This window comes from Castor canadensis, chromosome 12 (assembly GCF_047511655.1).
Source record: "Castor canadensis chromosome 12, mCasCan1.hap1v2, whole genome shotgun sequence".
Lineage (NCBI taxonomy): Eukaryota > Metazoa > Chordata > Mammalia > Rodentia > Castoridae > Castor > Castor canadensis.
Genome location: NC_133397.1, coordinates 20,324,142 through 20,338,352, shown reverse-complemented (window position 1 = coordinate 20,338,352; position 14,211 = coordinate 20,324,142). Strand labels below are relative to the sequence as shown.

The 14,211-nt window shown below is 35.7% G+C and overlaps 1 protein-coding gene across 6 annotated transcripts in view; it reads left to right on the top strand.

Moving 5' to 3' along the window:
• Atad2b (ATPase family AAA domain containing 2B) overlaps window positions 1-14,211 on the top strand; it is a 169,534-nt gene that overhangs the window by 26,085 nt on the left and 129,238 nt on the right. For 5 of the 6 annotated variants that reach the window (XR_012439623.1, XM_074049264.1, XM_020184846.2 and 2 more), the window contains exons 3-7: window positions 431-480; window positions 891-1,044; window positions 3,702-3,804; window positions 5,006-5,114; window positions 7,381-7,497. Coding sequence is in view for 5 of the 6 variants with exons in the window: in XM_074049264.1 (XP_073905365.1) it covers window positions 431-480; window positions 891-1,044; window positions 3,702-3,804; window positions 5,006-5,114; window positions 7,381-7,497 (533 nt within the window). In the remaining variant the exon portion in view is untranslated. Of the gene's footprint in view, window positions 1-430; window positions 481-890; window positions 1,045-3,698; window positions 3,805-4,988; window positions 5,115-7,380; window positions 7,498-14,211 lie in introns of those variants that run through there. The other variant, XM_074049266.1, reaches the window with a different exon arrangement.

Here is a 14,211-nt window from a genome sequence, read left to right as displayed (position 1 = left end):
GAAATTGGTAAATGATACTTATTTTAAATAAGTACTTTTTCCTTTTTATAATTAATTCTTTGAATAAATTTGTCATAGTTTGAAGTTTATTTTGTCAGTGAAAACCAATTGTTATTGTCTATTGTCACTACCACTTATGGTCTCAGTTAAATTCATGGTGCATGTTAAACTTGAGCCTTTTCATTGGGATTTTAATGTATAGTTTTGCCAACAAGGTAAATTTAGTTTATAATTTGTTATAAAGCTTTTTTTGAAATAATGAAATGACTTAGTTGGTATATTTTATTAATTTGATATGTTACCAGTTTTAGAGCAAAAATAATATTAATAACATTTTAAAGATTAACATAATAATTCCATCAATATTGTATTTCTTATTTATGTAAACTAATGTAGATATGGTTGCATATTAAATATAATTTTGTTCTAGGTTAACTTCTCAGCCTGGTGCTACGTTATCAAATGGACATAGTAGCTTATGTGAGTATTCTGTTATAAAACTCTTTAATATTGAAGTTCTTTTTTTTTTGTTTGGTTATTAGTATTGAAATTCCCACAATAGTTTGATTAAGCATTAAAGTGGGGGAAAATAGAGTAATTTATTTTAATTTTCACTATTATTATGGTATGAGGGGTTGAATTCAGGGCTTTTCATATTCTAGACAAGCACTGTCCCACTGAGCATGCTCAGCATATAGTTGGATGAAAATGCTTATTTCATTAAATTTTGGGAAATCAGTATAATTGAAATAATTTAAATATTATGTTTATAAAATAGTTATATTTAATATAAAAACCATTTAAGAGGTTATCTTCAACTTTTGTAGTAATTTTAAAAGTAATTTTTTGATTGTCTATACCCTTACTTTGACAAATCTTTCTTATTGTAGCCCTGAGAAGCCATCCTCTTCGAGGGGAAAAGAAGGGAGATGGGGACCTTTCTTGTATAAATGGTGACATGGAAGCCAGAAAAAGTTGTCGTTCCAGGAAAAACAGATTTGAAAGTGTGAACCAGAGTTTGTTATTTGATCAACTAGTAAATAGGTATGAATGTTCATGTGTTAAGCAGTTTCAGTTAATTATTTGATTTTTAGGGTTTTTTTTTTTTTTTTTTTTTTTTGAGGCAGGATCTTGCTAACTTGTGATCCTCCTGCCTCAACCTTCCTAGTGCTGGGAAGTGCTTACCACACTTTGTTAAGCCAGTTTTATTAAAAAAGAAAATTTAAGCACCGACTTGGCAATAAATACAATTCTTTAAAAACCTAATTTGAGTTATCTGTGGCTGGCAGTGATTGTCAGTTTTTGTCAGGTAAGTATATTTAATATAATTTGTATACTAGGTAAAATTTTCTTGTGTTTTAAGCAATTGGAAAATATAAAAAGTAATTTTATTTGAGAATCACTTCTGTAGTCCTTTGGTATTTGCTAATATTCTCTTTTTGACAATTTTTAAGCAGCATTAAGTTGCATTATTAATATTGAATGAGTAGAGGTTCTGCTTAGTTTAGATTTTGGTTTGGAGGTGTTTTGACCATGGATATGTAATACCGAGTTACTTGCTAGTCAGTGAGCCTAGGTAGCCATCAGCTTTGCATCTGCATCCATGGCACTTTATTCTTTTCAGATAATGCATTGTTTTAAAAGACATCTGTTTTCTGCTGTGATAACGAATGTTCAGAGTCTGAGTATATTATAAATTAAATTCGGCCGGGCCCTTGTGCCTCACCCCTGTAATCCTAGGTTCTTGGGAGGCTGAGATCAGGACGATCTTGGTTCAAGGCCAGCCTAAGCAAATAGTTTGAGAGACTCCTCCAAAATAACCAGAACAAAATGGACTAGAGGTGTGACTCAAGTGGTAAGTGCCGGCTTTGTAAGGATGAAGCCACGAGTTCAAACCCTAGTCCCACCAAAAAAAAAAAGAAAAAAATCTCCAAAATTCTCACAGTTCTGTAGGTTATGAAGTCTAAGATCTTAAAACTGGTTCTGTTGAGGGCCTAAGTGTGGGGGTGGAGAGAAGGCTGAACTCCTCCCTTTCATAACTATCACTCTTGTGATAACAGCCTTAATCTATTCATGAGGTTTATACCCCTGTAATCTAAATAGTCTTTTAAAGGTCCTACCTTTCAACACTTACATAGAGGACTAAGTTTTCAACACAGAAACAAATTTATTAGACATTTGTTACATGAGGATTTGACCCAGTGCAGTTAAAAACAATTTTAAAAGCTAAAAGAAATTTCAAAAACAAAAATTATAAATTCACTTACATACATTATGAAGCTCAATTGATGTGGAGACTCTGTCAGTCCCACACTATTGTCAGTTGTGTTTAAATTGTTGTATGATCTGTCTAGTGTTTCCCTACCCTTCATTTTGTGAAAATATGACTCCAAAGCAAATGGTGCCCAAAAAGCCAGATAAAAGTCAATGTGATTAATTTAAGTGATAAAGTGAAATTTTTAGATGTGTTGAAGACATGTTTTTAGTGGAAGTTGGGCAGAGTTAAGGGAAAGATGAATCAAGTATTTGCAGTATGGTGCTAAATTCTGTGCTTCCTGAGCATTTGGGGTTTTTTCCTCAGTGGTGGTCTCCTTGGAACCATATAACCACAAATACCAGGGGTCTACTTTATACATCATATTACTTGGTCTTATAATGCTCTTACAATGGTCTGGAGATGGAAGTCAGAATATATACTGGTAACATCAAGTTTGTGTGTAAGTTATTATTTGTTGAGCACCTTATATCAGGATCTGGACACAGTAAACTTTATGTAACTTTTTGTTAAAACTTAGAATAGCCTGACATTATTGCACATGCCTATATTCCCAGCACTCAGGAGACTGAGGCAGGAGGATTGTGAATTCAAGACTAGCTTGGGCTGCATAGCAATTTCCAGGCCAGGCTCTGCCATATAATAAGACTTTCTCTCAAAAAACAAAAACACCTCTTCCCCCCTAAAGAACTCATAAAAATTGCTAACATGGTATCATTGTTCTACCCTAATTTTTAATAATATATGTCCAGTTAACTTTATTACCTTTAAACTTTTTGCAGATTGTTTTGTTCAATATATTTCATTATTTTAATTTTTTTTTGGTGGTACTGGGGTTTGGGGTTTGAACTCAGGACCTCGTGATTGCTAGGCAGGTGCTCTACCACTTAACCATTCTACCAGCCCTGTTTTGTGTTGGTTTTTTTGAGATAGAGTCTCTAACTCTTTGCTTGGGTCTGGCTTTGAACAGTGATCCCTCCTGATCTCTGACTCCTGAGTAGCTAGGATTACAGGCGTGAACCACTGGCATCTGGCTCAATACATTTCTTAACACCATCTTCAAATTAAAAGATTGAATTATTATCATTTTTTTTAGTGCCTTGAATTGGTTTATTGTAGTATTAAGGACTTGTTTTGAGCCTTATGAACAACAACCTTATATTTTTAAAGGTTTAATAAGTATATTGTTAGAAGATGTTCTGGTCCATCTTTTTTATTTTTAAGTTGGACATTGTGTTTTAGTGGGTGTCAGTTGAAAAAGTTATTCACTTGGGGTATTATATGCAGTTACATATATGAGATGATTTAAAAGAGCCAGGCACCCCCCCAACCAATTTTCCTTCACTACTATACTAACAAGGATGAAAAACCCTTTAATGTGTATGGTCCCACCATTGTCTAAATCCTGGTTTTTATGTGATTGTAGTACTGCTGAAGCTGTATTACAAGAAATGGACAACATTAACATCCGACGGAATCGTAGGTCTGGAGAAGTAGAACGCCTTCGAATGTGGACCGATACAGAATTTGTGAGTACATTAGTATAAATATATTTTTATGCTTGCAAGAAATGGGAAATTCAAAAGGAGAATGAGCAGCAACTGGATTTTTAAAATTAACAGTTGGTTCTTCATTTCCAACTTAAGTTTTGGATTTTATTGCTTGTTTTCTTCTTTTTTTTTTTATTTTAATGGTGCTGGAGATTGAACTCAGGACTTTGTGTGTATGCTAGGTCAGGAATTTACCACTGAGGTACTCTGTCCCCTTCTTTTATCCATTCCCTTCTTACTACAACTTTTCCCAAAAGACCCTCTATACTTTTGCCAGATGAGTCATTTTAAAGTGCAGTTCTGATTCTGTCACTCCTCTGATTTGGATCTTTAATTTTTTTTTTTTAAATGTGTATATGTGTGTGTGTGGTACTGGGGTTTGAACTCAGGGCCTCACACTTGCTAGGCAGGCGCTCTGTCACTTGAGCCATTCTGCCAACCCTTTTTTGTGTTGGGTATTTTCGAGAAAGGGTCTTGTGAACTATTAGCCCAGGGCTGGCTTTGTACTTATATTCTCTCATGCCTCCTGAGTAGCTACGATTATAGGCATGAGTCACCAGCACCCTGCTATATTTGTTTTTGATAATTATCTGACTTGTCTTATTCCTTCCTATTTACTAGGCTGTAATTTGCTACAGAGAAAGTATTTTAGTGACAGTGTGTTTTTTAATATTTTGTAAGTTTTTTTTTTTTTTGGTGCTGGGATCGAGCCCAGGGCCTTGTGCATGCTAGGCAAGCGCTGTGCCACCGAGCTACATCCCAGCCCCTATTTTGTAAGTTTTTTAAAAAAATTTATTTTTATCTTTTGGTGGGACTGGAGTTTGAAGGGCTTTGTGTTTGCAAAGAGGTGCTTTATCACCTGAGTCACATTTCTGATCTATTTTGTTCTGTTATTGTAGATATGAAGTCTCTTGAACTTTTTACCCAGGTTTGCCTCAAACATAGATCCTTCTGATTCTCAGTCTTCTAAGTAGCTAGGATTACAGGCATGAGCTGCCAGCCCCCAGCTTATGTTTTATTTCTTTTCTTTACATTTATCGAATTCAAGTAGCTCCATTTTCAGGTACTTGTGCTTTGCTAATAGATACCCAATATAAAGCAGACATGTTCCAGTTGTTGAATTATTTATAGCAGAGAATGAATACTATGTTTGTATTTGACAGATTTCTCTTTTTAAAAGGAAAACATGGATATGTATTCAAGAGTGAAAAGGCGCAGAAAATCACTGAGAAGAAATAGCTATGGGATACAGAATCATCATGAAGTTTCTACTGAGGGAGAAGAAGAAGGTTTGTAGACTAATTTTTGAAATAAATACTAGTAAACTCAGTGGGAGGACAGAAGAGTATACCCAAGTAATGAATAATATTGCTGGGTACATAATTTTTTGTTTTATGTCTGGCATGCTGAGTTTTTCTAGTCCCTTCATTTGAAGAAATGCTTTTAAGTGTGCATTATTCACTGTTGTGTACTATATTTCATTAGTAGCCAATGGTAGGTTTTTTTTTTTTTGATGGGATGGATTTCTATTTAGGGCTTCACACTTGCAAAGCAGATACTCTCCTATTTGAGTCATACCTCCAGTCCGTTTTGCTCTGGTTATTTTGGAGATGGGGGTGGGGTCTCCTGAACAGTTTGCCTAGACTGGCCTTGAACTGTGATCCTTCCAATCTCAGCCTCCCAGGTAACTAGGATTACAGATGTGAGCCTTTGATGCCCATCTGGTGAGATAGATTTATAATGTATGTGATTTTGCCTTTTCATTAATGAATAGATTTATAGAGTTTGCAAAATATGTCATATATAGAATTTTTGCTCATAATAAATATTCTACTGTACAAGCTTTTTATTTATTTATTTATTTTTGTGATACTGGAGTTTGAACTCCGGGCCTACACCTGGAGTCACTCCACCAAGCCCTTTTTTGTGCTGGAATTTTTCAAGATAGTGTCTTATGAACTACTTGCCTGAGACACCGACACCCGGGTTGTACAAGCTTTTTCAGAAAGTTGTTATTTTATTTTATTTTATTTTTTGTGGGTGTGGTGTTTGAACTCTGGACTTTGCTCCTTCCAAGCAGGTGCTCCAGAACAGGTGCTCTATTGCTTGAGCCATGTCTCCAGTCCATTTTAGTCTGGTTATTAGAGTTTGGGGTCTGGAGAACTATTTACCTGGGCTGGTCTCGAACTATAGTCCTCCTAATCTCAGCTCCCAGGTAGCTAGTATATTACAGGAGTGAGTCACTGACACCTGTCTCAGAAAGTAATTTTTTGAAAGTTTAGGAAACTAATTTAGGCATAAGTACTTAATAGCATTATGTAGATAATACTGTATTTGCCGATTTTCTCTATAAGCTGACAAAAATTTTTCAAAACTTGAAATAAACTTTCACATGTCCTGAGTAAAATGTAAAGTCCTTTGCATTTTACTTCACTCAGCATCACTGGCAGTTTTTAAATTTTTTGTATGCCTTGAGATGATTGTGTTATATTGACATTTCTTGTGGATAAACCTTAATCATAACATACTGCTTTTAGGGACCATATGAATGTACCTTTTCTTCAGGCTTTTTTTTTTTTTTAAACTGTAAATAGGTATTGCATCATGACTTTAGCCAAACCAGTTTTTAAAGATAACCTTTTAGGGTTTATGTGCATTATAACATATTTAACTCTGTGGCTTTATGATTACAAAAAGTGATTACTCATGTCAAGAACTAAACTACTATCAATATTTGTTTCATGCTCCCTTGTAGTTCCTACCTGAATTTTGCTACTGAAATGTGACTAGTCTATGCTTAACTGTTTTTTTAAAATTTATTTTAATTACCGTGTTGGGGGTATGTTGTGACATTCACAAAAGATTTTAAAATACATTATGGTTAAATTCACTCCCCTCCATCATTCTCCTTTATCCCCCCTACCCACCATTCCTGGAATAATTTCAACAGGTCTCATTTTTCCATTTACATATATGTATCATGTTTAACTGCTGTCAACAGGCCTGAGAAATCATTATACTGCCAACAAAAATTGCTCTTGCTGTTACATTAGTTATTACCTTGTAAGCCTAATTTTTTTTGGTGGTCCTGTGGTTTGAAGTCAGGGTCTTGGGCTTGTTAAGCAGACACTCTATAGCTTGAGCCACACTACCAGCCCCCTCATTAGCATACTTTTTTGAATTTGCAAGTGGTATTTAAGTACCATATTTAGTTTTAAATTCTGCATTGGTGGAGATTTGCTGTAGAGGAAAGATATTAAATTATACTCTATTACTGCATTATGTTTGAAAGTTTGTGTTTTGAGATCAATTATGATTACATTGGTTTATTTTAGTAGAGAACTGTATTTCTTGACATCTTTCTAGTTTTTTTTTATTATGTCACTTTGTGCTGTATCATAAAATGTTTATCGTATCATGAAATGTCACTTTTAAATGTTACCTGTACAGAAATTGTAATGGATAAAATGTAAATACTGAGTTCTAGAGTGGGAACAGTCCTTGTGGATTACAACAGTTCTTTTTTTTGTGTGTGTGTAATGTGTGTGAAACTAGAATCTCAAGAGGAGGATGGGGATATAGAAGTCGAAGAGGCAGAAGGAGAAGAAAATGATAGACCATATAATTTGAGACAAAGAAAAACAGTGGATCGATATCAAGCACCTCCAATAGGTAAGTGGCTTCCATTTATTTCCTCTTTTTGTGCCTATACCTGTTCCATTACTTAAAAAATTGCTAGGCTCACTAGCATAGTAATTGGGAGGCTGAGGCTGGAGGATCACTTGAGCCCAGGAGGTCAATACCAGCCTGGGCTAGGCCCTGTCTCAAAAAAAAAAAAAAATTTGTATATATTTTTTGGGTGATACTGAGGTTTGAACTCAATGCCTCATGCTTGCTGAGCCACTCTGCCAGTCCTTTTTTGTGTTGGGTATTTTCAGGATAGTTTCTTGAGAACTGTTTTTTCAGGCTGGCCTCAAACCATGATCCTCCTGATCTCTGCCTCTGGAGTACTTAGGATTACAGGCGTGAGCCACTGGTGCCTGGCTCTGTATATCTTTTCTATGTATGCCTCTATGCATACACATGTATCTAAAAGAAAGTCAAAATACATGCTAATAGCATTGAATTGCTTACAGCAGGTTTTATTTGTACTTCCTTTTCCTCATTACTGCCTTAGCAACCATAGATTTGACTACTTGTGACTTTTTGTGTTTTTTTTTTTTTGTTTTGTTTTGATTTTGTGCCCTCGGGGTTCTAACACAGAGCTTTGCATGTGTTTAGTTAAGTACTGTATCACTGAGCTAAGCCCTATATGTGACTTTTTTTTGAGACCAGGTATCACTGTGTAGCCTAGTCTGGCCTTTAATCTATGATCCTCCTGCCTTAGCCTCCTGAGTGCTAGGATTACAGGTGTGTGCCACCATGCACAGCAATATATGTGACTTTTTGTCTGCCTTCTTTCACTTAACATAATGTTTTCAAGAATCTAGATTTTTTTTTCTTAAAATTTTATGCTCTAAAGCAGTGATTGATTCCCTAGAAGAGGTATAGTAGAGTTATCTCTGTAGAAGTTGCTTAAGTATGCAAAATCCTAGAATCCCTCTACTCTAGTTAGAAGTCACTAACTGGACTGTCATTAATGAGAGGGGTGTGTTATAGCAAAAATGGGTGGGAGCCATTGCTTTTTTTTTTATAGGCTTTATTTAAGTATATTTATAGCATAGTCTGAAGCACATATTTATAATGTACAATTTGGCAAGTTTTGTAATACGTATATACCTATGAAACTGTAACCATAATCAAGATAATCAGTTACCAGTCCCTCAGATATCCTCATTCTTATGTGTAGTCCACTCATCTCTTTTTGTGCTTCCTCTAGTTTTTAGGCAGCCATTGATCCAGTCTGTTTTCTATCACCATAGATTAGCTTAAAATTCCTTAATGTTTTGTAAATGGAATCATACAGTGTATATTTCATTTTTATCTTACTATTTTCCTCAGCATGATTATTATGATACTCATCCATGTTGTTTGTAACTATTGAGTTCTTTTTTTATAAGTTTTTTTTTTTAAATTAGTTCTTTTCATTGCTGAGTAGCATTTCGTTGTGGGTAGATTTCGCATATATCGTCCCTATCCCATCCATCCCTTCCATCCCTCCCTCCTTCACCCCAGAGCTGGGGATAGAGCTCAGGACCTTACATATGCTGGAAAACACTCTTCCACTGGAGTACATCTCACCCTTTACTGCAATTCTTTTATCCACTCATTTGTTGATGGACATTAGGATTGTTTCTTGTTTTTGACTATTACAAATAAAGTTGGTTTTGAACATTTTTGCTGAAGTATTTTTGTGGATATATGCCTTCATTTTTCTAGTAAGTATGGAAGAGTATAATGGGTAGGTTTTATGATTAAGAAATTGTCCAACTATCTTCCAAGAGGTTATGCCGTTTTTCCGAGTGTGTGCTAATTCTTTGCGATACTTGGTATTCAGCCTACATCATTAATATGGTAGGTATTTATTGTAGTTTCAGTATTGAGTTTAGATCTCTCATATGTTTTTTTGTGATAGTAAGAGTTGACCTCAGACCTCAGAGCCTTATGCTTGTCAGGGAGGCCATCTCCACATGAGCCACATAGCCAGTCCTTTTTACTTTGGTATTTTTGAGATAGGAGCTTTGTGCCTCAGCTGACCTGGATTGTGAATCTCTTATTTATGCTTCCCTGCCTAGCTGGGAGGATAGGCATGTACCACCACTCTCAGCCATTGCATGAGATGGAGGTCTCATGAACAATTGCCCATGCTGACCTCTAACCACTATCCTCCCAATCTCTGCCTCTAAAGTGCTAGAATTACAGGTATGAGCTACTGCACCTAACTATTTGCAAGTAATTTTTCCTAGTCTGTATCTTTTCTATTCTCTTTATAGTGTCCTTTGAAGAGTAGAAAGTTTAGCTGGTTGTGGTAGTGAAATTTAAAATTATTATTTTTTTGTTTTTAAAATTATTTAAAAATTTACATTAAATTTTATATATTGTGTACAACATGGAGTTTTAAAGTATATACACATTGTAGAATGCTTAAGTCTTGGTAGTTACTTTTTTTTTTGGAGACACTGTGGGTGTTAGAACTCAGGACACCGTGTTTGTTAGGTTAGGTAGGCCTGAAGCACAAACCTTGCTGGTTAATAAATTCAGTAGTTTATATAGTTATCATTTTTGTGGTAAGAATTCTTTATATCCACTCTGTTTCTTATCAATACCGACATGTGTCATTAACTGTAAATACCATGTTGGGAATAGATAGCTTGGATTTATTTCTTCAGTCTAACGATAATAATGTTTTCTTTGCCCAAGGTTCTTAAGCTCCTCTACCCTCAATTGTCCCAGATACCAGAATCTGTGAGATCAGCTTCTTTTTAGATTCTTCGTATCAGTGAAATCCTGTGATACTTGTTGTCCTTTGCCTGGCATATTTCAGTTAACATAATGTCCTCTGGGGTTTCTTTCCTTTTTATGAATAAATTGTATTTCACTATGTATGCATTCCACATTTTCTTCTTTTTCCAGTGCTTGGGATAGAACCCAGACCCCTGCACAAGCTACCCACAAGGGCTGTACCACTACATTATATCCTATCCTTATATTTTTCCATTCATTTGTTGATAGATTGATTTCATATCTTGGCTAATGTGAATAATACTATAGCAAACATGGGAGTGAGATCTTTTTGACACACTGATTTTATTTTCTTTGGCTATATACTCAGTAGTCAGATTACTGAGTCATGCTGTTTTTTAATTTTTATTTTTGGCGGCACTAGAGTTTGAACTCAGGGCCTCAAGCTTGCTAGGCAGGTACTCTTACCACTTGAGCCACTCTGCTAGCTGTTTTTTTTTTTTTTGAGATAGGATCTCATGAACTATTTGGTCAGGCTGGCTTTGAAACATGATCCTCCTTATCTCTGCCTCCTGGGTAGCTAGGACTACAGGTGTGAATCACTAGCACTCAGCCCACCACCAGTGTGTGAGGATTACCTTCTCTCCCCATTGTCACCAACACTTGTTCTTTTTGATAATAGCTATTCTAATTATATGAAATGATATCTCATAGTGGTCTTCATTTGCATTTCTTGAGGAGTAGTGATATTAAGCATTTTGTTTACTGGATGGCTGTATGTCTTTTAAGAAATATCTGTTCCAGTTGTCTACTCATTTTTTAAAATGGATTGTTTGTTTTCTTGCTTTTGAGTTGTTTGTGAGTTCCTTTTAAATTGTGGATATTAACTCCCTTATCATAGAGTTCATAATTATCTCTTATTGATGCTTTGTATTTCTGGATGTCTCATTTTATTTGCATCTTCTCTCCTTTTTTCTTATTCAGCTAAAGATTTCTTTTAATCTTTTCAGATAAAAGATAGTCTCAAATTCATTTATTTCTCCTTTGGTCTTCACTGCTTGGTTTGTGTACTTTGTGTTTAATTTGGTCTTGTTTTTCTAGTTCCTTAAGGTACAGTGTTAGGTCATTTCTTTTATTTTTTATTTTTGGCAGCACTTGGCTTTGAACTCAGGGCCTTACACTTGCTAAGCAGGCACTCTTATCACTTGAGCCACTCTGCCAACCCTTTTTTATGATGGGTTTTTTTGAGATAGAGTCTTGCTAACTATTTCCCTCAGGGCTGGCTTCGAACCTACATATTCCTCATCTTTGCCTCCTGAGGAGTTAGGATTACAGGCTCATTTCTTTTACATCTTTCTTTTTTTGATATATGTATTTATTGCTGTACACTTCCTTAGAACTGCTGTTGCTATATTCCATAGGTTTTGATACTGTGTTTCTAGTTCCATTTTTTTTTGTTTTTTTTCCTGTGCTGGATATTGAACCTAGGGCCTCACACATTCTTGGCAACTTCTCTACTAGGGAACCATATCTAGCCCTAATTTCCATTTCAATTTCTTCAATGACTCATTGGTTGTTCTAGGGCATGCTCTCTGATTTCTCTGAAGTTTTTAAAGTTCCTTTTGTAATTGATTCATAGTTTAACATCATTGTGCTCTGAGTAGTTAGTTGATGTGACACTCTTTTTTTATTGTTGTTCTGGGGTACATTGTGCTATTTAAAAAAGTTCTTAACAATAGATCAGAGTTGAATTCACTCCCTCCATCGTTTATCACTCTTCTTAAATTTGTTAATATTTTTTTGTGGCCTATCATACATTCTGTCATGGAGAATGTTCCGTGTGTAATTGAGAAGAATATGTATTCAGAGGCTGTTTGATGGAATGTCCTGTGTATATGTTAGGTGGATTTGGTTTAGAATGCAGTTGAAATCTGATGTTTCTTTGTTTCTTTTCTGTCTGAATGATGTGTTCATTGCTGGAAATGGTGTGTTGAAGTCCCCTAATATTATTGTACTGTTAATTATCTCAGCCTTCAGACTGAATTATATTTGCTTTGTATATTTAGGTGGTCAATTATTTGGCACAGATATATTTGCAATTGTCATATCCTCTTCCTGAGAAGATATATCCATTTGTCAAAGGATCAATTATGTGATGACTTTTATTTCTTTTTATAGTTTTGACTTAAAGTTTATTTTATTTGATAGAAGTATAACTATTCTGCTCTCTTGGTTTCCATTTGCATAGGATATCTTTTTTCTATTCCTTCACTCACTTTCCATCTATGTATGTCCTTACATATGAAATGAGTTTCTTTTTTGCTGTATATAGATGGACTTTGTTATTTTATTTTTTAAATCTCTATGTCTTTTTTTGGGGGGGGTGATATTGGGGATGGAAGTCAGGACCTCACACTTGCTAAGCCAACACTCAACCACTTGAGCTACTCTACCAGACCTTTTTTGTGTTGGATATTTTTGAGATAGAGTCTTGTGAACTGTTTTGCCTGAGCTGGCCTCTAACCTTGATCTTCCTGATCTCTACTTCTGGAGTAGCTAGGATTATAGGCATAAGGCACTGGTGCCGGCTATCACAGCTTATTTTACAACAATACCTACTTTCATTGCTCCTGCAGAAGCACAAAATGAAACAAAACAAAAACACCTCTACACTTTAATTCCATCCCCCCATATTTTGAATTTTTGATGTCACAATTTATATCTTTTTATATTTCATATCCCTTTACTACTGCAATTATTACTAATTTTAGTTTTGCCTTTTAACCTTCAGACGAGATCCCGTGTGTTCAGGGTGGTATGGCCCGTAGACAGGCCCAACCCTGCTTAACTTCCAAGATCCAGCGTTAACCTTCATACTAAAGATATACTTTAGGGTATTTTGAGAGCTTGTTTGGAGGTTCTAGCAGGGGAGCGCAGCTACTCATATACCCTTGACTGAAGAACAGTCCTCCTCTATTGGTGATGGTCGTCCTCTTCCACCTAGCGCGCAGTCGAGAGGGACATACATGGAGCCGTGAGGAAGGAAGGCGACAACCGCCTAGCCAGCCAGATCAGCCGAATCAACCCTGGTGATCAATGGGGTGACAGATGTCGCAGCCAGATCGCCCTCACATCCACTTTAGGGTATTTTGAATGTGACTGTGTATTTACTTTTACCAGTGAGTAGTGATTTTTGCTTTTATTTTTGTTTACTTTTTTGTAATGCTGGGAATTGACCTCAGGGCCTTACACTTCCTAGGCAAGCGCTCTACTACTAAGTTACATACCCATCCCTACTAATGAATTTTATACTTAAAGATGTTTTTGTATTACTCATTCGTGACCTTTTTTTTTTTTTTCATATAGAAGAATTCCCTTTCATATTTTTTGTAAGACACATCTGATAGTGATAAACTCCCTAAGCTTTTGTTTGGGGACGTATCAAGGATAGCTTTGCTGGGTTCATTATTCTTGACTGAAAGTATTTTCCCTCCAGCACATAAAATATATTATCTCTCACACTCCTAGTCTGTAAGATTTCTGCTGAGAATTCTGCTGCTAGTTGTAACTGGTTCTCTGTCCTATGTTCTTTGCTTTTCTCTTGCTGCTTTCAGAGTCCTCTCGTTGTCTTTGATAGTTGACATTTTGTCTTGGGGCAGTCTTGTTTGGATTGAACTGACTGGTACTCACTATATCTGAGTATTACATCTTTCTCCAGGTTTGGGAAGTTCTCTGCTATTATTATTACTTTTAAATAAGCTTTGTATTCCTTTATCTCTTCCTGTTTTTTTTTTTTTTCATGGTACTGGAGTTTGAATTCAGGGCTTCACACTTGCAAAGCAGGTACTCTGTTGCTTGAGCCATATCTCTAGTCCATTTTACTCTGGTTATTTTGGAGATGGGGTTTTGCAAACTGTTTGTTTGGGCTGGTCTCAAACCACAATCCTCATGATCTCAGACTCCCAAATAGCTAGGATTACAGGT